At 41.2% G+C, this 23,847-nt stretch overlaps 1 protein-coding gene across 1 annotated transcript in view; it reads left to right on the top strand.

The window, feature by feature from the left end:
• Positions 1-23,847, top strand: part of PPP1R36 (protein phosphatase 1, regulatory subunit 36) — a 55,860-nt gene that overhangs the window by 15,173 nt on the left and 16,840 nt on the right. The window contains exons 4-8 of the mRNA XM_011949770.1: positions 2,367-2,453; positions 2,973-3,070; positions 3,256-3,322; positions 6,545-6,643; positions 13,342-13,476. Coding sequence (XP_011805160.1) covers positions 2,367-2,453; positions 2,973-3,070; positions 3,256-3,322; positions 6,545-6,643; positions 13,342-13,476 — 486 coding nt within the window. The remainder of the gene's footprint in view (positions 1-2,366; positions 2,454-2,972; positions 3,071-3,255; positions 3,323-6,544; positions 6,644-13,341; positions 13,477-23,847) is intronic.

The following is a 23,847-nucleotide window of genomic DNA, read 5'->3' as shown; positions in this document are numbered from 1 at the left end:
CTAATTTTGTATTTTTAGTAGAGATGGGGTTTCTCCATGTTGGTTAGGCTGGTCTCAAACTCCCAACCTCAGGTGATCCACCTGCCTCGGCCTCCCAAAGTGTTGGGATTACAGGCGTGAGCCCAGCCTCGCTTTTTTGTTTATTTTTAGACAGGGTCTCACTCTGTCACCCAGGCTGGCTAGAGTTCAGTGGTGCAATCTCAGCTCACTGCAATCTCCACTTTCTGGACTCAGGCAATCCTCCCATCCCAGCCTCCCAAGTTACTGGGAACACAGGCACCTACCACCACACCCAACTAAAATTTTTTTGTATTTTTAGTAGAGACAGGGTTTCACTATGTTGCCCAGGCTGGTCTCAAGCTCCTGGGCTCAAGCGATCCCCTGGACTCAGCTTCCTTCTAAAGTGCTGGGATTACAGGTGTGAGCCACCAAGCCTGGCCAATTTTATGGTTTTATAGTTCCAAGTTCATCGGACTTAGTTCATAGACCTGATCTATATAAATTAGATAGTCCCAAATGTATCCTTTCAAATTTCTTATTTTAAGGCTTTCTTGTCTCAGAACATCTCAGGCAAACTAGTATAGCAAGCAACTTTGAATTATAGTGATGGGCCGAGAAAAGGGGGAGGAGACACAATTTTATTTGACATTAACTTAGATTTGGTGTTTCTACCTTCTCTCATCTAGAGAAGAGAAACCCAGGAGAGAGCTGGGAGCACCTGGGATTTCTTTAGTCTGTATATCAGTGTTTTGAAAAGTTATGCAGGTAATACATTTTCATAAAAAATTCAAATAATGCAGACGTATACAGATGTGAAATTGAGATCTCCTCATTACCCTCTCTCCTTCTTGCCCCGTCTGATCCCCCACCCCTCTCTGGAGGTAGCCACCATCAACATTTGGTATCTTTCCATTTCTTTTTCCCTGCACACCTCTACCTCCAGTATTTTAGCACATCCCGCCCCATGAATACCCATTTCTTGGAGACCGGTGATAAGAGCAGCACCAGAAAGAATGAAAAGCTTAGAAATCATCACTGGCCAACTTGGTGCCCGTCATCTTAAAAAAAAAAAAAAAAAAGTGGAATAATTAAAAAAAAAATCATTCTCTTGAGGTAATATTGTGTACGTGCTTTTAGGAACTAACCTACAACATGAATATTGCCAGGCAGTTGGAGAAACTCCTGGAAGAAGAAGAAGGTACCAAGCTGACTTTATTACTCTCATGGGGGGGGTATTTCTTTAACAAAATTTATTTGTGGGATTTACCAAAGAAATAATAAAGTTGTCATGATTGATATTCATCTTTAGAGAATGAATAAAGTTAAGGGGAAGTGCTTCTATTACTGCATCTGCATCTCAGCTTAACAGAGGGACACATAACTTTGGGCAGAGGGTAAATTTCTGCATTGTGTTATCAATGTGGCATTGTTATAACCCACAATGGGTTTGACAGACACCACAGTTCTCCCAGAAACTGTACTATCTATAAGGCAGGAACCTCGTCCTATTAGTCTTCAAAACACTTTTCTCTGTTTTTCTGTTAGCATTTGCTAAGACTCTCAAAAGTCTGTTCAATGTCTCTGATCAGAAACCATCTTATTTCCAATGTCATAGCAATTTCTAACACGTTATAGATCGTCAGTATGGATTTGTTTGTTACTTAATTGGGTTCCTGTGTTAGTCAAACTCATTACGGCTTAGTAGTGCTCGTACAACACGCTGAGAAACTCTGAGTTAAGTAAAAGGTCCTGAAACCCACCTGGAGATGGAGATGGCTGAGGCCTTTAGAAGAGTCCACAGCAGTGAATACTGAGATTGCTGTTTGGGAGGCAGGATTGCCTGGTGGCTCAGCACTCGGCTCTGTGGCTAAAAACCTAGGCACCAGTCGTGACTTTGCCAGTTGCTGTTATTTTAGTCAAGTCACTTAATTTCTTTTTAAGTTTCCATTTTTCTTGTATGTAAAGATGGTGATCATATTTTGTGTTAGAGTTTCCATGAGGGTTAAATGAGATAGTGCCTAAAAGCACTTGTCATATAACAAGTACCTCAATAAATAATCTTTTCAAACTTGCCAAGAGCTTTCTCTTTCTTACGAAGTTGCTACAAGATTTTTCAGATACTCTGTGTGTGGTGGTATTCTGGAGACTGCTGATGGTTAGAGGCTGAATGTAAAGTCTGAAGTTTTAATTTTTCTCTAGATAAGTGTTCCATATGTAAATGCATGAATTGAACACTGCTGTGTCTCAGATTCTCTTCAGCCTCTGCTGATAATATATGCTAGTCCAAAGATTATGAGCTATGATATGATTTGACTTGTTTTCCCCTGGCAAAGGTGAAGTGCCTAATTATCTCATTTTTATTGCAGTTTTACACCTGCAGTAGAAGTCAAAGAAAAAGGAAAGAAAGGCAAAGCAGTTCACTTTGCAGAAATTGATGGTCCAGCTTCAGACAGGTAGATTAACTTCCCGGTCATGCCAGAGTTGCTGATAGCATCTCTCAGTGGAATGGCTTCAGCCTTTACAAACTACGAAAATACCATTCCTATTATTCTAGTTTGCAATGCGAATACCCATCAAAGAAAGAACACGCAGTATTTCAGAATTATGGTGGGAATTACAATAGTCCCAATAAATGTATTCTGTTAACCTGGCTGTTAGCACATCTTCAACTTTTTACAGTTTTTTAAAGTTTGAAAATGATAGGTACACCAGAACAGATGATATAAATGATCTATTTTGGATGGTATTTGTATAAACATTTTATATCAGGCAGTGAACATCCCTTTTGCCTTAACATAGTAAATAAAATGTTTAATAAAAAGCATTCCAAAATGATCTTACATCAAACAAAACCCATGTATGACACTCAGGCTCTTATTACTTTTTAATAAATGCTTTCTGCACCTCAGGATAGATTGAATACAACTAAAATATATTAAACCACTACTGGCAACTGTTATATTCCAAAACAGGTTGACAGATAAAAGACTTGCTGCAAGAGATGATAAGTCAGCTAAAGCTTTAGAGAAACGAGGTCAACAGGGCACCATTACACTGGATAATGTTAAATGTGAGTAACTGTTTCTTTATCCATACATAAACATTCATCTGTACATGCATACACAAACATCCGTTCATCCATCTGTACATAAACATCCACCCATCTATACATAACATCCATATGTAAACATATCTTGTGTGACTCTCTAAGGCAGCTCTTTGTCCCTCTCTCAATTGTCCATTTCCTCTTTTCAGTTGTTGCTTTGCTTTTGCTACAAGATACTGAGATGCAGCGGATCTGTTCTTTTACAACATTTATGAGGTATCTATTGCTTATGAGGCATTTTAGATCTTTTATCCTTTATTTTTCAGTAACTTCATCTGATAAGTGATGACAAATCTGATTTTTAGAGGAAGTGTGTGAGACTGGCTCTATGCAAGCCATCCTAGTCACAAAGACTGTGACCAAAGAGTTGGAGAGAGGAAGCCAGAGATCATAGGAACCCCAAATAAAATCCCAGGGCAAGTAGTATGGAGAGCATGCTGTCAGAGTCTCACATGGACTGTGCTATTTTTGTATAATAGTTAAAGGATATACCCATTTGCTGACCGGGTGCGGTGGCTCACGCCTGTAATTCCAACACTTTGGGAGGCCGAGGCAGGCGATCACAAGGTCAGGAGTTCGAGACCAGACTAGCCAACGTGGTGAAACCCCATCCCTACTAAAAATACAAAAATCAGCCGGGCGTGGCGGTGGGCGCCTGTAATCCCAGCTACTTGGAGGCTGAAGGCAGGAGAATCACTTGAACCTGGGAGGCGGAGGTTGCAGTGAGCTGAGATTGTGCCAATGCACTCCAGCCTGGGTGACAGAGCAAGACTCCATCTCAGAAAAAAAAAAAAATACAAACATTAGCCAGGCATGGTGACAGACGCCTGTAATCCCAGCTAGTCGGGAGGCTGAGGCAGAAGAATTGCTTGAACCTGGGAGACAGAGGTTGCAGTGAGCCAAGATTGTGCCATTGCACTCCAGCCTGGGCGACAGAGTGAGACTCCCTCTCAAAAAAAAAAAAAAGATCTACCCATTTACTGAAGATCACTTTTCTCTACTAGTTATGTTTGGCAGCCCCAGGATGTGCTAGGTGTGTGACTCTGGGTAAGTTTCTTGACATTTATTTATTTATTTATGAGACAGAGTCTTGCTCTGTTGCCCAGGCTGGAGTGCAGTGGTGCTCCGCCCCCTCGGGTTCACGCCGTTCTCCTGCTTCAGCCTCCCGAGTAGCTGGAACTACAGGCGCCCACCACCATGCCCTGTAAGTTTTTTGTATCTTTTAGTAGAGACGGGTTTCACCGTGTTAGCCAGGATGGTCTTGATCTCCTGACTTCGTGATCCACCCGCCTCGGCCTCCCAAAGTGCTGGGATTACAGGCGTGACCGTTTCTTGACCTTTCTAAGCCTCAGTCTCCTCAGCTACAAAATTGGGAAGTAATTGTGTAATTGTGTCCCCTTTGTATGGCTGTGTGTGGCTGTGCCTCACGTGGCCCCTGCACCACGAACGCTCAGTGAGAGTTGGGTGCCCGATGCCATTTGCACCCCTCCCCATTCCCTCAGCATACACATGCAGGCTGCTTGTGGCAACTGCCTGAGACTGGGCCTGAAGGCTTCATTCCACCACAGGCACACACTCAGCCTGACTGCAGGGCAAGCTCAGAGCTAGGGAATCAGTGCCCTAGAAGCAGCCCTTATTCAATGCCCTGCTGGAGGATGAGTTGGTAGGTACATTCTTGAGATATTTTCTACACTGTCTCCCAGAGTCCCCACAGGACTGGACTCCACTTACTTGTTAACACGCTCTTTGTTGGCTTCCTTTCCTGCCTCGTTTCCCCACTTTCCTACTGATGTTTCCTGAGATCACTTCCAACTAAACTGTTCACTTTCAAGTCTTTGGCCCAGTGTCTGTTGCTGGGGAAACCCAACCTGAGACAGAGAGTTATTAATATCTTGAAAAGAAAATCTGTAATGCTCACCCTCATCCTGCTCTTTAGGTATAGTTCAAGAAAACAATGCTGGAGAAATAATTTCCATTTGGGGCCACAAAGAAGGCAGCAAAAGTCTTGAAAAAATATTTAGAAAGAAAACAGTGACTTCTAGTTAAAAACAAATGTCAATTTGTCAATCAGTGCAGCCTTTTCAGAGAGCGAGGCACATACACTCTGTGGTAGCAATTTCACTTCTGTCTATAATATTTTTTTTAAAAAACTAAATACCCACAATAGAAGACAGTTAAATATAAAGTATAGAATATTCTATTCAGCTCTTTAAAAGAATGAAGAAAATCTACATATAATATCATAGAAAGAGGTCTATGCTACACAGAAAAGTGACAAAAGCAAGTTGCAAAGAATTGTATATATAGTATTACCCCACTTATTACCAAAAAACTTTTTTTTTTTTTGAGACAGAGTCTGGCTCTGTTGCCCAGGCTGGAGTGCAGTGGTATGATCTCGGCTCACTGCAAGCTCTGCCTCCCGGGTTTACACCATTCTCCTGCCTCAGCCTCCCGAGTAGCTGGGACTACAGGCTCCCACCACCACGCCCAGCTAATTTTTTTTTGTATTTTTAGTAGAGACGAGGTTTCACTGTGTTAGCCGGGATGATCTCAATCTCCTGACCTCGTGATCCACCCACCTTGGCCTCCCAAAGTGCTGGGATTACAGGCATGAGCCACCACGCCTGGCCACCAAAAAACATTTTTAAGGCACGTAATCTTATACATGTGTATATGTTGGTGGAGGAGGATGAGGAGGATGTTATATGTGATTGTCTATGTTTTAGAAAGTTTAGAAATGATTCATACCAAACTCTTTTTTTTTTTTTTGAGATGGAGTCTCGCTCTTTTGTCCAGGTTGGAGTGCAGTGGCACAATCTCAGCTCACTGCAACCTCCACCTCCTGGGTTCAAGCGATTCTCCTGCCTCAGCCTCCCAACTAGCTGGGATTACAGGGATGCACCACCACGCCCAGCTAATTCTTGTAATTTTTAGTAGAGATGGGGTTTCGCCAGACTGGTCTCGAACTTCTGACCTCAAGTGATCCACCCACCTTGGCCTCCCAGAGTGCTGGGATTACAGGCATGAGCCACTGTGCCTGGCCGGTACCAAACTCTTAATAGTGGTAGCCACTAGGGAGTAGGATGGTGACAGATGTAGGGGGAGAGAACTTTTTACTTGATACATTTCTCTATATTTTTTAAACAATGGAAATATGTTGTATAATAACTTTTTAAAAATGAAAATTAATTAGTAAGCACAACTATAAGAATTTAGCGTCTGACCTCTCCAAAAGTTTTACTTACAAGAACCAGATTTCTTAAATCTTTAAATATATAGTAGATAGAATTTTAAGTGGTAAATTAGTTCTTTGATAGGCATGATAACATGGTTTTCTATTTATTCTTGTGTTGTGTGCTCAATTTTTTTTTTATGAGAAATCTTATGTTTGAAGTAGGTTAGCATTGACTCTTTTTGTTGTTTCAAATATCCCCATAGGAATAAGAATCTTGATAATTTCCTCATGGCATTATTGTACTACTTAGCTCGTTACTTGGAAAAAAACTCACTGGAAAAGAAACCCAAAAGCTATATGGTGTAAGTAAGATTTTATCGTGTGCTTTAGAGTTTTTTTCACTGCCAGTATTAAAAGTAACTTTTGTCTAGGATAAAGAGATGATGGAAATTTTTAAATCTTTGAGACTTACTGAGACATTTTACATGGGAAGAGTGTGTCAGTTTTTAAAGCTCACTGGATAATTTATATGTGTATTCCAGTAGCAAAATATTCCAACTGATACAGACTAGCATTGCACAATAATGAGATAATGAAAGCCATGTATGTAATTTAAAATTTCTGGTAAACATATCTTAAAAATGTAAAAAGATACACGTGAAATTAATTTTAATAGTGTCTTTTGTTTAACCCAATGATGCAAAAAATATTATCATTGCAACAGAAGTTGATATTAGGAAGTTATTAATGAGATATGTTACTTTTTTGTAGTAAGTCTGGTATCTAGTTTATACCTATAATATATCTCAATTCATACTAGACACATTCTCGGTAGCCACATGTGGCTAGTGGCAGCCATCTTGAATGGTGCAGATATAGTTGTTGTTTGTGTGCTTTTTATGCTTACAAAGTTCTTGCTAAAGGGCTTGTAAGCATCCAATTAAAAAACATCTAAGAATTAAAAAAATTCATAGATTTGGCCAAAGTGGCATTCCACATCACAGGAAAAAATCCAAGGTTTCTTAGGCTACTTATAAAGAATTTAAATGCTTTAGCTTTAGGCAGAAGTGGCACAGAGGTGTACACCAGGGCAAGAATCTGGGAACTCAGAGTACAGAGCAGAACAATGCCTCTCAGCCTTGGTGACCTTTTGCAAACCATGGAACTTTCCACGTGCCAGGCTGCCCTCCCCAGTAAGTGTGGAACCAACCCAATGATTTAGCTGTTAGGAATGCTGGGTAGAGTAATTAACTTGTTGCTGCAGGATGTTTTCAAAACACAAAACCCTGTATACAATCAAGCAGTTGGAAAAACATCTTATGGACGGAATAAATGTATCTGGATGGCAGTTTTGTAAAGAACCAAATAAATAATTTAAAAACTCTTGTTCCTGTAAAACCATCATAATATACAACATCAGTGTTATTTTGGGACTGTATTTCACAACAGGGCAGCCAGAGCATGAAGTGTTTCTATGGTAGCAAGCAAAAGGGTTTAAAGCCAGCTGTGGACTTAGAAGGTTTGAAGATTCTTACTATTTCCAAATAGAAACTTATTAGACATTTTTGGCACTTTGGCTTATTATATTTTTTATGGTATTTCCTCTTCTGAGGCTTATTGCTAATCTAGCAAAAAGATTTGTTTAATTTTTTTCTTTTTTTTTTTGAGATGGAGTCTCGCTCTGCCACCCAGGGTGGGGTGCAGTGGTGCAATCTCGGCTCACTGCAACCTCCACCTCCCAAGTTCAAGCGATTTTCCCAACTCAGCCTCCTGAGTAGCTGGGATTACAGGTGCCCACCACCACGCCCAGCTAATTTTTGTATTTTTAATAGACATGGGGTTTCACCATGTTGGCCAGTCTGGTCTCGAACTCGTGACATCAGGTGATCTGCCTACCCTAGCTTCCCAAAGTGCTAGGATTACAGGTGTGAGCCACCATGCCTGGCCTACTTTCTTAATTGATAAGAATAGATAATAAGACAGGTTTTCTAGTTAAAGATGCAAACAAACATACTAGAACACAGTGGTATAAGGTAGACTGTTCCGTAGAAGGAATCAGTTACTCAGATTGACAAAAACAAACCAATCAAAGCCTTAAAAAGTATGAATTTTGGCTGGGCGCGGTGGCTCATGCCTGTAATCCCAACACTTTGGGAGGCTGAGGTGGGTGGATCACAAGGTCAGGAGTTCGAGACCAGCCTGACCAACATGGTGAAACCCCATCTCTACTAAAAATGCAAAAATTAGCTGGACATGGTGGCACACGCCTGTAATCCCAGCTCCTCAGGAGGCTGAGGCAAGAGAATCGCTTGAACCTGGGAGGCAGAGGTTACAGTGAGCCGAGATGGCACCATTGCACTCCAGCCTGGTGGACAGAGCGAGACTCTGCCTTAAAAAAAAAAAAAAGTATGGATTTTATGGTGTGATTCTAAAAATAAAAATTACAACTCTTTATTTTCAGACTTCCTGTGGTTGGTTTACTTACTATAATAGAATTAAATGTTGATTGCATTGAGGTATCTGCACAGAAGAAAAAAATTGATTTCAAATACCAAGATAGAGCATAGAGATAGTAATAGCATTTAATTCACAGAGTTATTATACAGAAGTAGATGAGATGGTGTTTATTAACCCAGTGCATGGCACTTGGGAAGAAAGCCTACAGCCATGAGAGGAAAGCAGAAAAGGGTGAAGATGGATGGCAAAGGTATACTTAGATGATGTCAGGTGATAAAAGCCCTACTTCCAGAAGAAGTCTTATCCCTGTTTTACAGGTGAAGAAATTAAGGCTCACAGAGGTTAAATAGTTTGTTGGGGATTACGTACTATACCTAGGAGATTACATTATAGTTCCTAGGTGGAACTGATGTTAGAACCCAGGTCTGTTTAACTCTAAGGCTTGTGCCTGAACCACTGTACAACATGCCCAGCACTTCCCACCAGTCAACTGCACTGTTTTCCAGAGTTTATCTGTCCATAATTAGAATTTTTAGCTTCTGAACAATTATGTGTGTACCGTCTGTTTGTTTGAGGCAGAGTATTGCTCAATCAACCTAGCTGGAGGGCAGTGGCACAATCTCGGCTCACTGCAACCTCCACCTCCTGGGTTCAAGTGGTTCTCCTGCCTCAGCCTCCTGAGTAGCTGACACTACAGGCATGTGCCACCATGGCTGGCTAATTTTTTATATTTTTGGTAGGGATAGGGTTTCACCATGTTGGCCAGGCTGGCCTTGAACTCCTGACCTCAGGTCATCCACCCACGTCAGCCTCCCAAAGTGCTGGGATTATAGGCCTGAGCCACTGTGCCCAGCCTGTATGTACTTTTAAACATAATATCATATGTACTTTCAAGTTATTATAATCTTCATAATTATAATTTTTAATGGTAGCATAGTTTTCCATCAAGCCAATGTGTGTGCATTGACTTACCTACTAAGAGGCAGTATATTGTAGTGGTTAAGGGTAAAGATTTTGATGCCTGGACTACATCTCGTGGGAGACTCACTCATAAGTTAGGTTAATAAGCATCAAGTCCTTAAACAATATCTGACTGTATTGCTGCTCCCTTTATCCTTCTGTATTAGTCTCTTCTCATGGTGACATACCCAACTGGGTAATTTATAAAGGAAATTACCCAACTGGGTAATTACTAATAAATACATACCCAACTGGGTAATTTATAAAGGAAAGACATACCCAACTGGGTAATTTATAAAGACATACCCAACTGGGTAATTTATAAATACATACCCAACTAGGTAATTTATAAAGGAAAGAGGTTTAATGGATTCACAGTTCCACATGGCTGGGGAGGCCTCACAATAATGATGGAAGGCAAATGAGGAGCAACAGCACGTCTTACATAGTGGCGGGCAAGAGAGCGTGCGCAGGGGAACGCCCCTTATGAAACCATTTGATGTCATGAGACTTATTCACTATCATGAGAACAGCACGGGAAAGACCTGCCACCATGTTCAGTTACCTCCCACTGGGTCCCTCCCATGACACATGGGAATTATGGGAGCTACAATTTAAGATGAGATTTGGGTGGGGACATTGTCAAACCATATCACCTTCTATTTTATATATTTTGGCAATTTCTAGTTTTTCTGATATATAAATAATGATTGCATTGAATGTCCTCATGCATAAAAATTTCCTCCTAATTTTGGATGATTTTTTTAAAAGAATAAATTTCCAGGAGAGATGATATTGGATCAAAATTTATAATAATTTCTATGGCTCTTGAAATTATTTTCAGTTTTTTTCCCAAAGGATTATGCCAATTTTCTTTTACAAGCAATGCATAAGCACATCCATTTCAGCAAAATTTTGTCAGCATTATTGTTTGCATTTTTAAAGAATGTGCTTTAAAAATGAACCACTAACTGGGTTTGTATTTAAGGCAGTTTTACAAAATTAGATGAAAACAGTATAGGGGAATGGTTTCCAGACACAGAAATGTGGTGCAAGCAGGCCACCTCTGCCTGGAGTTTTGTATATAGGTTAGCTTCTCTTGAGTATCTTTTTTTCATAGCTTTTTCCTTTTTTTCCATTTCAACACATCAGTCCTTTATGTATATGTGCATATGTGGTCTAGGGACCACTTGCCTTGGAATCATTTGGGAAGATTGTTTTAAATTTCCTGGGCTAGACCCAGACTCCTGAGCCAGAATCTTGGAGAGAGGATTGCACTGGGAATTTGTACTTTTAGCAAGTATCCCCAGTGATTCTTTCATAATTCATAGGTTTATTAAAACTTGAGAAGCGGCCGGGCGCGGTGGCTCAAGCCTGTAATCCCAGCACTTTGGGAGGCCGAGACGGGCGGATCACGAGGTCAGGAGATCGAGACCATCCTGGCAAACACAGTGAAACCCCGTCTCTACTAAAAAAATACAAAAAACTAGCCGGGCGAGGTGGCGGGCGCGTGTAGTCCCAGCTACTCGGGAGGCTGAGGCAGGAGAATGGCGTAAACCCGGGAGGCGGAGCTTGCAGTGAGTCGAGATTGCGCCACTGCACTCCAGCCTGGGCGACAGAGCGAGACTCTGTCTCAAAAAAAAAAAAAACAAACAAAACTTGAGAAGCATTGGCCTAAAAGCTTCAAGGCATTCCTTGGTGGTTGTAGTTTGATTTAGTTGTTTTCTACAGCAAAAGAAGAATATTAGCTACCGGCAGCTCTGGCAGAGCAGGGTGACCAGTGAGGGTGGGGCTGCTGAAGGAAACAGGCACAGGGGTGTGGCCACCGGGGTGCGTCTGGAGGGGTGTGTTTGGGTTATATGGCATTTGGGCACTTAACATTGGAGCTCACTTTATTCCAGAAATCCATTTTATTCCAATGACTCATAAGCCTTTTCATCACATGTGATAACATTTTCTGCTTTGAAATGTTTATATTATCCTTAAATACACCCCCTTCCCCTCATGGCATATCTTCATGGAGTCAGTCTAATGGTTATATCAGAAGGGGCAGTCATTTGTCTCTGTTTAGAGTAAATATCATTTGGTGTCTAGTGACACCTCACTTTTCAATAAGAGTACAACTCACTTTTCAATAACGTTGGAATGTATCATCAGCAATATTGTTTCCTACTGTATTGTACAGCAGAAACTTAAATTTTGGCTTCAGACATGCTGTAACCTAAGAACAGTTTGTCTTTGAGAAAGTTCATTTGCAATTCAATTGGAACTGCGGCTGGTTTCACAGGGAAGCAGTGTTATTGTAATTGATGCCACAGCTCCCAGAGTAGTAGTCCACAGATGCCTCCTTAGTAAACACAACTACACTCAGAACTGAGAGTTGGTCCTTGTTCACATGCTGAGTCCCCAAGCTCAGTAGTGACATAGAGAACACAAGGGAAGCTGAGGTACATAGCCTCCACGGTTGTTTTAGGAAAATAGCAGGAAAGTAGGCTGCTAACTGCCTCAGCAACCAGTATAGATAATTTGTTAGTTGAGCTGTTCTGTATAAATTAGGACTACCTGCATATAAAATTGAGGGTACATAACATGAAGTATAATCTAATAAAAAAGCAAAAATAGGCCGGCGTGGTGGTTCATGTCTGTAATCCCAGCACTTTGGGAGGCCAAGGTGGGTGGATCACTTGAGATCAGGAGTTTGAGACCAGCCTGGCCAACATGACGAAACCCCGTCTCTACTAAAAATACAAAAATTAGCCAGGCATGGTGGCAGGCACCTGTAATCCCAGTTACTCGGGAGGCTGAGGCAGGATAATTCTCTGAACCGGGAGGTGGAGGTTGCAGTGAGCCAAGAGCATGGCACTGCACTCCAGCTTGGGTGACACAGCGAGACTCTGTCTCAAAAAAAAAAAAAAAAAAAAGTAAAAATACACCATAAACTTGAGATGCTGATTCCATTGATTAAATATGAAGGGACTTTAAGGATTTTCCTATATCACTGCTTAAATAAAATAAACTTGGGGGGGAGGGTGGAGGGATTGCATTGGGAGTTACACCTGATGTAAATGACGAGTTGATGGGTGCTGACGAGTTGATGGGTGCAGCACACCAACATGGCACAAGTATACATATGTAACAAACCTGCACATTATGCACATGTACCCTAGAACTTAAAGTATAATAATAATAAAAATAAATAAATAAATAAATAAAATAAACTCATTGGTAAGTGAAGTCTGTTGTATTTCTTTCAAAATAGTTTATGGCTGGGCACACTGGCTCACGCTGCCATCCCAACACTTTGGGAGGCCAAGGGGAGGATCACTTGAGTCCAGGAGTTCAAGATCAACCTGGAAAACATAGTGAGACCCTGCCTCTACACAAAATAAAAAAAGATTAGATAGGCATGGTGACGTGTGCCTATAGTCCCAGCTACTTAGCAGGCTGAGGCAGGAGGATTGCTTGAGCCCTGGAGGTTGAGGCTGCAGTGAATTATGATTGCACCACTGCACTCCAGCCTAGGTAGCAGAGCAAGACCCTGTCTTAAAAGAAAAAAAAAGTTTATAATTCTGACTTTTTGCTAGTTAATATAGGCATTTATGAAAATTAACCCAAATTCTCTTTTTTTTGTCCCCCCCATCAGAGGCCTTGTAGAGAAAAAAGAAATGGAATTGGTTTTAAGTGAATTAGAAGCAGCACAGAGGTACTTAGCGCAGAAGTACTGTATCCTTGTGCTGGGCTTGGCAATGCCGGATAAGCATCACATGTGCTGTGGAAAGTAAGCACACATTTACACTTCATTAGATCATCACTCCATCATAGACCCACACCCTTAAGATGCTTCCATTTGGCTTTGGTTAACTTGAGAAAATGTTCCTTTTTCTGTTGTCCAGAGTAATTGGGCTCAGGTAAGAATCTGTCCCAAACCCTTGTAATGTCTCCTTTGAGAGAGCGAAGTGCATGTGGAAGAAATCTCAGAATCTCAACTGATATTTTTTAAACTTTCCGCTGCTTGAGATTGAATGACATGATCTCTCAGTGATCTCTTGCTCTCAACCATGAAGGGCTCTTGCTGCCAGACTTGGCTCCCTTGGGCAGGAGGCCTTGTGGGGCTGGTAGTGCAGAGGGATTAGGTGTCTCCCTACCCTTTCACTGCTTATTTTACAGCAGCAATTGTGAGTAGGAGCTGCTGAGGTGTGGATTCTAAGATGGTTCTTTGTGGGAAGATCGTTTTACCTTAGGATGACTATTTTTACACCACTGTAATTAAAACTTAAAGAGGAGTCTCATCACAGGTTTGGGATCACAAGGTTGAAAGCATCAACCCTTAACTCAGAATCTCCTTCTCTTGAGTTTCACAACAGGCCCCAGATCTACACCATGTCAGCCAGAACAGCTTTTTTCCCCTATAGGAAAATAATTTTCCCCTCCATAGGAAAAGAACCTAGTATATGATGTCTGTTTCTACATTCTCCACATTTTCAAAGACCAGCTTTGTTAATGAGCATACTTACACAGTTGTTGGTATATACATTTTTGTATTCTGTATTTCTGGGGTAATTTCTCTTATTATTCTGATTATATGATTTCACTTACCACTTTGAATAGGATTCTGTTATGTAACATACATATTTGCTTAACCATTCTTTTTGTGTACATTTGCATAATTTTAGTTTTTGTGTGTTATAATATTTCTGCATTGAATAGCTTTATACAAACTGCTTTGTTCATTTGGACTATTTCCTTGTGGCTTATTTTCCACAGTATATTTACCTAGAAGGCCACAAACAGTTTTGTAGCTCTTGATACATACTGCTAGATTGTTCTCTAAGAAGGTTAAGACATTTTGTATTACCATCAGCAGTACGTATATCTGGTTGCGTTGGATTTTATTACTTTAATATTTTTGATAGTTTAAAGGTGTATAAAAAGCTTAAAGATGTTTTATTTGACTGAGTATCTTTTTTTAATTTTTGACGAAGTCTAACTCTTGTCCCCCTAGTCTGTAGTGTAATGGCACGATCTTGGCTCACTGCAACCTCTGCCTCCTGGGTAGTAATTCTCCTGCCTCAGCCTCCTGAGTAGCTGGGATTACAGGTGCTGCTACCATGCCCGGCTAATTTTTGTATTTTTAGTAGAGATAGGGTTTCACCATGTTGGTCAGGCTGATCTCGATCTCCTGACCTCAGGTGATCCTCCCACCTCGGCCTCCCAAAGTGCTGGGATTGCAGGCGTGAGCCACTGAGCCTGGCCTTGACTGAGTATCTTTTATGATGGTGGAGGCTGTGGTCTTTTTGTGTAAAATAATTTGCTGCCTGCCTGTTCATTTAGTTTTAACCATCTATTAAATGGAAACTGGGAATTTGTATAATTTTTTTTTTTTTTTTTTTTTTTGAGACAGGTCTTGCTCTGTGGCCCAGGCTAGAGTGTAGTGACAAGGTGTGATCTCAGCTCACTGCAACCTCTGCATTCCGGGCTCAGGTGATCCTCTCACCTCAGCCTCCTGAGTAGCTGGGGCTACAGATGTGCACCACCATGCCCAGCTAATTTTTCTGTTTTTAGTAGAGATAGGGTTTCTCCATGTTGCCAAGGCTGGTTTCAAACTTCTGGGCTCAAGTGATCTGCCTGCCTTGGCCTCCGAAAGTACAGGGATTACAGGCATGAGCCACTGTGCTCAGCCGAAAATTTGTATAATTTTAAAATATGTATCCCATAGCAAGGATTGGTCATTTGTATTTCTAGTTTGTTGCTTTCTTTTTGGTATTTATGTTTTTACATATTAGGAAAATGTTTCACATTTTTATTTATTTGAATACGTCTACCTTGTTTCTGATGCTACTCGAGAGTCACGCAAGTTCTTGCCATTCCTAGGTTAAACTATTTACCTTTCTTTCCTAGTTTTAAACAATAAGGTTTTAAAAAAATGCTGATCTTTGATCTATTTGATATTTGTTACAACATATAAGAAGAGTTATGAATCTTAAGATATTTTGTCTTTACTAATATCCAACTTTCCAATACTTAGTGATTTTAGTCTCCACACTCTGTAACATTTCTTATTTATTAGGTGTTGAATTTTTCTAACATTTTAACCCAATTTGGGGAATTCCTATTGAGTTTTATTGATCAGTTTTTCTGTTATAAGTACAGGACTATATGGTTGATATTTTTCTTTAATTTATTCAACTCATGTTGAGTGCCTGTTATGTGGTAGTTATGGTGCCAGGTGCTAGGGTGCAAAGAACATACAGTCTTCAAGGAGTGTGTACAGTCTAATGGAGGAGTCATCAAGTAAGGAAAGCAGAGATTGCTGATCAGTACAATAGTGGCATAGACAGATAATGGGCACCCGTAGCAGGAGAGTGAGGGGTGTCCCTCAGGAACACTTGACTGAGGAGCATAGGCGGGAGCCAGGCAGGAAAGGGTGTGACTTAACGTCTGATAACAAGAGTCATTCCTCTTATCTTTGGAAATGTTCTATCTGGCCATTTTGCCTATTTGAGATAAGTTGCTAGTTTGCCCTAAAGATAAATTCCTTAAACTAGAATTCCTGAGTCAAATAGTATGCACATTTAAATGTGATAGATCATGTGTAAATTTTAAGATTCTTATCCAAGAACACATGTTGCTATGACAAAAGATAAATGGAAAAACATAACTTGAGGTCCCTTTTTTGGGTTAGTCTTGGTAATTGAAAATACTTCATGAAATTCTGTGTTTATATTTTGCTGTTCTTACCCTGTTTTTCCAGTTTATTTTTTCTTATTACCCAACTCTTACTAAAAGTTTTGCTTAATCCGTGTTTTAATGTCTTTCATTTGAGCATCAATTTCTACCCTCCCATATAATGAACTTTGCAAATATGAGATGTGGTTGCAATTTTTTTTTCTTTTTTCACTTTTTCTGGATGTTCCAATCTTTTCTGCCTACCTACGAAAAGAAAAGGCAGGACAGAGACTGTATTTGGCTAATTCAGTCTTTTTTTTTGAGATGGAGTCTTGCTCCGTCGCCCAGGCTGAAGTACAGTGGCACGATCTCTGCTCGCTGCAACCTCTGCTTCCTGGGTTCAAGCAATTCTCCTGACAGCCTCCTGAGTAGCTGGGATTACAGGCACACACCACCAAGCCTGGCTAATTTTTGTATTTTTAGTAGAGATGGGGTTTCATCATATTGGTCAGGCTGGTCTCAAACTCCTGACCTCAGGTGATCCACCCACCTCAGCCTCCCAAAGTGCTGGGATTACAGGCATGAGCCATGGCACTCAGTCCTAATTCATTCTTTAGTTGGGTAGATTTTTTTCCAAGTTACCCAGGGTCTGAGGGGCACAGGCATATATTCTCTAATTTCTTCTTGGCTATTCATAAGGAGCTATATTAGTTTATAAAGTTAAAAAAAGATATACATATGAAGTTTCTCTCAGCTGGAACTTGATATTTATTGATGTTTGCATCGATATACTTTCAGTTCAGGCTCACTTTCTTTGTTTTTTGGTTGTTTCTTGGCATTGTTGGCCATTTCTCTTCTTTCACACCCCTGTTTCTATAGTAGTAGATGTCCTCGATCCACTTCCAAGGCCCACCATCTGTGTGATTCGATTCACCATGTGTGTGTGATTTTTCATGACTTGGGAATACACTCTTAATATGTATCCCTGACAACACCCATTCTTTATTCTACTACTTCCGTTCTGCAGCTTTCAAGATTTTGCTGCTGCAGTTCTTTTATGGAGTTGACAAATTTGGTTCTGCTTTCCAGCATGGGACCATGAAAATGTGGCACTCAGGGAGTGTAACTGAGCAGTGGCCCCAGCTGTTGCACCTGAATCCACCACCAGGTCTGCACTGAGGCCACATGTTTTAGCCTGTTTGGGTTGCTATAGCCAAGAACCATAGACAGGGTGGCTTATAAACAACAGAAATATATTTCTCACAGTTCTATTGGCTGCAGGTCTAAGATCAGTATACCAGCATGGTCAGGCTCTGGTGAGGGCTCTCTTCTAGGTTGCAGACTGCCAGCTTCTCATTGTATCCTCAACATGGCAGAAAGAAGATGACAGAGCTTTCTGGGGTCTCTTTTCTAGAACACTAATTCATATATAAGGGCTCTATGTTCATGACCTAATTACTTCCAAAGGCCTCACATCCTGATACCATCACACTGGGAGTTAGGATTTCAACATATGAATTTTGGGAGAACACAAACATTCAGCCCATTGCACCATTCCCATAGACTGCCTCCTGCCAGTGTCTGAGTGCAGCAGGCCTGTTCCTCACAGTTGCGGGACTCCTCTGACTGACAGCTTCAGCTCGAGGACTCCTCTTTGGCCTGGTCAAAACTTTCCTAGAGCTTTTCCACTGTCTGAGTTCCTTCCTACCCAGACCCTCCCGCCTTTCCTCTCTCACAGGGTCAGACATGCATTGAGGTGTGACGGCGCTCCTTGCCTTCTCCAGTTCTCTCATTTTCTGTCACCATCGTTTTCTCCAATAAATCTCATGTCTAGTCCTGTCTTGGTGTCTGCTTCTGATAACATATCCAACATCATAGCATTTTTAAGCTTTGCTGCCATGATTACTATTTTTTTTTTTTTTTTTTTGAGACGGAGTCTCACTCTGTTGCCCAGGCTGGAGTGCAGTGGCGTAATCTCAGCTCACTGCAAGCTCCCCTTCCTGGGTTCACGCCATTCTCCTGCCTCAGCCTCTCAAGTAGCTGGGACTACAGGCGCCTGTCATCATGCCCTAATTTTTTGTATTTTTAGTGGAGATGGAGTTTCACCATGTTAGCCAGGATGGTCTCTATCTCCTGACCTCGTGATCCGCCTGCCTTGACCTCCCAAAGTGTTGGGATTACAGGCGTGAGCCACCACAACTGGACTTTTTTTTTTTTTTTGAGACGGAGTTTCACTCTTGTTGCCCAGACTGGAGTGCAATGGTGCAATCTTGGCTCACTGCAACCTCTGCCATCACGCCTGGCTAATTTTTTGTATTTAGTAGAGACGGGGTTTCACCGTGTTAGTCAGGCTAGTCTTGAACTCCTGATCTCAGGTGATCCACCCCGCCTCGGCCTCCCAAAGTGCTGGGATCACAGGTATGCACCACCGCGCTTTTTGTGTCTTTTAAAAGTACAGTCAGTCCTCGTCTTTTATGCATTCAGCTTTCTACAGCCTGTTGTTCTTTCTTACAATAATGTTCCTAAACCAATGTTTTTCAAAGTACAAGTTACAACACATTAATGGATCTCGAAATCAATTTAGTAAGTCTTGAAGAGAATAGACTAGAACTTTAAAAATCAGAGTACATCATAAAAAGTAAAAGTAAGTATTATTTTAGGAGACTTTTGTTTCAGTGTGTATTGGGGACTCTATTAAATATATTTCTTTCTGTGGGTTACAGTAAAAAATAAAAACCACAATGAGATACTATTTCACACCAGTCAGAATGGCCATTATTAAAAAGTCAAAAAATAACAGATGCTGGCGAGGTTGCAGAAAAAAGGGAACCCTTATACACTGTTGGTGGGAGTGTAAATGAGTTCAACCACTGTGGAAAGCAGTGTAGCGATTCCTCAAGAGCTAAAAGCAGAACTACCATTCGACCCAGCATTCCCATTACTGGGTATATACCCAGAGGACTGTAAAGCATTCTGCCATAAAGACATATGCATGCGAATGTTCATTGCAGCACTGTTCACAATAGCAAATATATGGAATCAATGGAATCAACCTAAATGCCCAACAGTGACACACTGGATAAAGAAAAGGTGGTATGTTTACACCTTGGAATATTCTGTAGCTATAAAAAAGAATGAGATCATGCCTTCTGTGGGAACATAGATAGAGCTGGAGGCTATTATCCTTAGCAAACTAGCACAGGAGCGGAAAACCAAATACTGCATGTTCTCATTTATTTATAAGTGGGAGCTAAATGATAAGAACTTATGAACACAAAGAAAGAAGCAACAGACACTGGGGTCCACTTAAGGTGGGAAGGGTAGGAGGAGGGAGAGGAGCAGAAAAGATAAGTATTGTGTACTGAGCTTAATACCTGAGTGATGTGATAATATGTACAACAATCCCCCGTGACTCGTGTTTATCTATTTAACAAGACTTCACATGTACCCCCAAACCTAAAATTAAAAGAAAAAAGAAACCCAAAAGGACAAGAGCATATATAAAATAATGGAATTGTTACAGTTAATATCTCTGATGAGTGAGGTATAGTAGTAGATATAACATAGAGATACTTAGAAGCTGGGGATGTTTCAGCATCAAAAATACCTTCCTGTGATCCAAACACAGGAAGCTTTTGCCAGTGTCTAGGGCTGTTGGTGGAGGTTCAGCTTGCTGTAGACTTCATTGTTTAGAAATAAGTAGTGTTTTCTCTTGACAAAGTTTTTAAGAAAAGCATTATGATAAAATTACAGTCATCTTTACAATTTCCTACTCAATCATTTACAACATCACAATTGACACTGATTTCTTTTGTCTTTAAAGTGTCACTTCTAGCTAGAAAACTAGGATTTAAAGTTAAAAAACCTGCTCTTGGGCTGGGCACGGTGACTCACTCCTGTAATCCCAGCACTTTGGGAGGCTGAGGCAGGCAGATCACGAGGTCAGGAGATTGAGACCATCCTGGATAACGTGGTGAAACCCCGTCTCTACTGAAAATACAAAAAGTTAGCCGGGCGTGGCGGCGTGCGCCAGTAGTCCCAGCTACTCGGGAAGCTGAGGCAGGAGAATGGTGTGAACCTGGGAGGCGGAGCTTGCAGTGAGCCGAGATCGCGCCACTGCACTCCAGCCTGGGGGAAGAGTGAGACTCCATCTCAAACAAACAAACAAACAAACAAAACAAAAACCTGCTCTTAAGAAATGATTTTGGCCAGGCACAGTGGCTCATGCCTGTAATCCCAGCACTTTGGGAGACTGAGGCAGGAAAATCACTTGAGCCCAGGAGTTCAAGACCAGCCCGGGCAACACAGTGAGACCCTCTCTCCAGAAAAAAATTAAAAAATTAGCTGGGCATGGTGGTGCATGCCTGTATTTCCAGCCACCTGGGAGGCTGAGGTGGGAGAACTGCTTGAGCCAGGGAGCTTGAGGCTGCAATGTGTTGTGATCGTGCTGTTGCACGCTAGCTTGGGTGACCGAACAACACCCTGCCTCAAAAAAAATTTTTTTTTTTAATTTCTCATACTTAATGTTTAATCTTTAAAAACACATATACATTGCAAACTGATGTTGGGATAAAAAGCAAACTATAAACAATTATACCACAATTAGAGAATTTATAATATTTTTTAGTTCTCGGCATAGAGCCTCCACTGAAGTAATTGTACTTTTTCCAAGGCAATTTTTACATAAACCTTTAAAGGAACGCATATGTTTGAAAGTAGGTGATGGCCTCTGTTTAGCACTAGCTCATTTCCAGATGGTGCTGGTCATTTTTCCACTGTGTGCGACATAACCCATGTTTCCTCTGCCTGCTGGATAGCAGTTTATAGAAGAATGAGCATAGATCTCATCACCCACGTAACAAATTCCACACAGGTCAGACGCTGAACAAAGGACACAGAAGACAGACTGGAACACGTTTTTGCCATGATTCAGAAGTTTATATTGTTCTTTTGGTGGCTTTTACGTAGAAGGAGATGAGGACAATGTTTTTGCCAGTTATGGTAATTAACTCATTTTAACATTTCACTTCTTTCCGATTTCAGTAAGCTAATATTTGCATGTGTATTTTCTGATTTTTCTCTCTCAGATATGTGTCACCGAAGTGAACTGGGGTCTGCTTGCCTGATGCAGTCAGGTGAAACATTCACACCATGGTTTGTAATATCAGGAGAAAGGAGAGCATTTATTTGCAGGTCGCCAAGCAAGTAGAATCAGGCAGCTCTCGCTTAAGACCTGACCTCTCTGATGGCTTGCAAGCAAGGGTTTTTAAAGGCAGGAGTAAATTTTAGGAAAGCAGAAGTTACAGGCAAAATTGTAAATCAATACATGGAGGTTATATATTGGTTTGGACTAAAAAGGTAGGATATTTTGAAGCGGGGCCTTACAGGTCATAAGCAGATTGATTCAAAGATTTTCTGATTTGGTTAAGGTAGAGCAGCTTTGTTTAAAAAACTTGGGGTCTGTAGGAAGATGTGTTAGGTCTGGCTCATGGACATGACTTCTTCTAGGCCTCTCAGGAAGAACTTTAGAACAATGAATGCAGTCAGAGTTCAGTCCTTAATCTCCCCTTATCTGAGGTCTACATGCCAGTGGACCCATTTGGTGGGGGTCTGAGTTTCTAAAAAACAACGCAGGGACGTATGTTAAAATGTTATTTTTACTTTGTGTAGAGAACCAAACATCTTGTGACTCTAACTTCCTTGGCTGTCTTTTAAGCTACTGTTACCTTCTTGCTTATCAAGTTGCTCATTTACTTCTCAGAGCTAGCTAGGTGCCTGGAATTTCCCTTAAAGGAACTCAAGGCTTTCCTTTATTTCCATGTTTGGGGGTGGGGGTGGGGTGGCAGATCCCTAAGTGTAGGGGGGTTGGTCCCTGTTTTGTCTCATATGCACACTTAATATTGGACTACAACACGTTATGCTATTTATCTCTAGGATTAAAGATTTTAGTAGAACCAGCAGTTTAGGTGCTGTTAATTTAGTGCTTTCATGTCTCTTGAGAAGTAGAAGCATGTGCCTTTAAATGTCTGAGGAACCCTGACATCCCAAAAGCTTTGGCAGAATTTTGATGAACATGTTCAGTGAAAGTTCTCTGTGTTTTCCAAGTTAAGATATGAAAACCTCCTTGGTGGCAGGCACATGCCATAGTTAGATCTTTTCTTTGGTGATAGCCAATGCTGGCTCCACCCCCACCTCGACCCTAGCATTTATACCTTCTTCCACTGTTCTCAGTGCAGCTGTCACTTGATGGGCGACCAGAGAGGCTAGCGGTGGGGCTGACGGGGAAAACGGGAGTCTTTTTGAAACTCAGGTGTATAAATTATCCCTAAGCCCTATTCGTCTACCCTTACCCCCCCCCCCCCGTCACATGCTGCACCAAAGCCTCTTTCCCCTCCCCTAAAATACATCCCTTTGATACTGGCTTGTATAGAGCAGACCTTGCCCTTCATTGAAACCTGATTGTACCTACAGCAGCAGGTACAGGGGCAAGTAGGGGAGCACAACTTTTTTTTCTTCCCAGCCCAGAAGTCTGGGACTAAACTTTGTTTCCCTTTAGGAATGACAAATCATAAAATATACTTTCTTCATTTTGATTTGGAGCCAAGAGTCTAAGTTAGCAAGAAGGAATAAGAAAGCATCGGCCGGGCACGGTGGCTTAAGCCTGTAATCCCAGCACTTTGGGAGGCCGAGACGGGCGGATCATGAGGTCAGAAGATCGAGACCATCCTGGCTAATATGGTGAAACCCCGTCTCTACTAAAAAATACAAAAAACTAGCCGGGCGAGGTGGCGGGTGCCTGTAGTCCCAGCTACTCGGGAGGCTGAGCCAGGAGAATGGCATAAACCCGGGAGGCGGAGCTTGCAGTGAGCTGAGATCTGGCCAGTGCACCACAGCCTGGGCGACAGAGCGAGACTCCGTCTCAAAAAAAAAAAAAAAGAAAGCATCATAACAGGCCACTAAAAATCTCTAGATTTACTACCAGGCTGGCTTTCCCCTCTTTCCTTTGGGTTGTGTCCTCAAACATGGAATGCATGGCATCTGTGCTCACCAGCATGGTGGCCACTTGCCACATGTGGCTTTTGAGCACTTTGAAATGTAGATAGTCCAAACTGAAACATACTGTAAGTGAAAAATAAGCACTGTACACAGAAAGTCTAAAAATGAATAAAACATTTCAGTACTTTAGAAATATTGCTTCTATATTGAAATGATAATGTTTTGGGGGTTTTGGATAAAATATATTATTAAATTAGCTTCACTTGTTTCTCTTCACCGTGGCTACTAGAAAATTTAAAATTACATTTATGACTTGTATTATATTTCCATGGATTGTATTGTTTAAACCCCATTTCTATTTGCAGACAATTTTGGGAGGCTTAAATTTTGTTATTTTAATTTTTTTTAATTAAATTAAATTTATTTTTATTTTTTATTTTTTTGAGATGGAGTCTCACTTTGTCACCCAGGCTAGAGTGCAGTGGCA

Source organism: Colobus angolensis, unplaced genomic scaffold (genome assembly GCF_000951035.1).
Source record: "Colobus angolensis palliatus isolate OR3802 unplaced genomic scaffold, Cang.pa_1.0 Scaffold3, whole genome shotgun sequence".
Lineage (NCBI taxonomy): Eukaryota > Metazoa > Chordata > Mammalia > Primates > Cercopithecidae > Colobus > Colobus angolensis.
The sequence above is the reverse complement of the archived record's forward strand: the minus strand, read 5'-3'. Positions and strand labels throughout refer to the sequence as shown.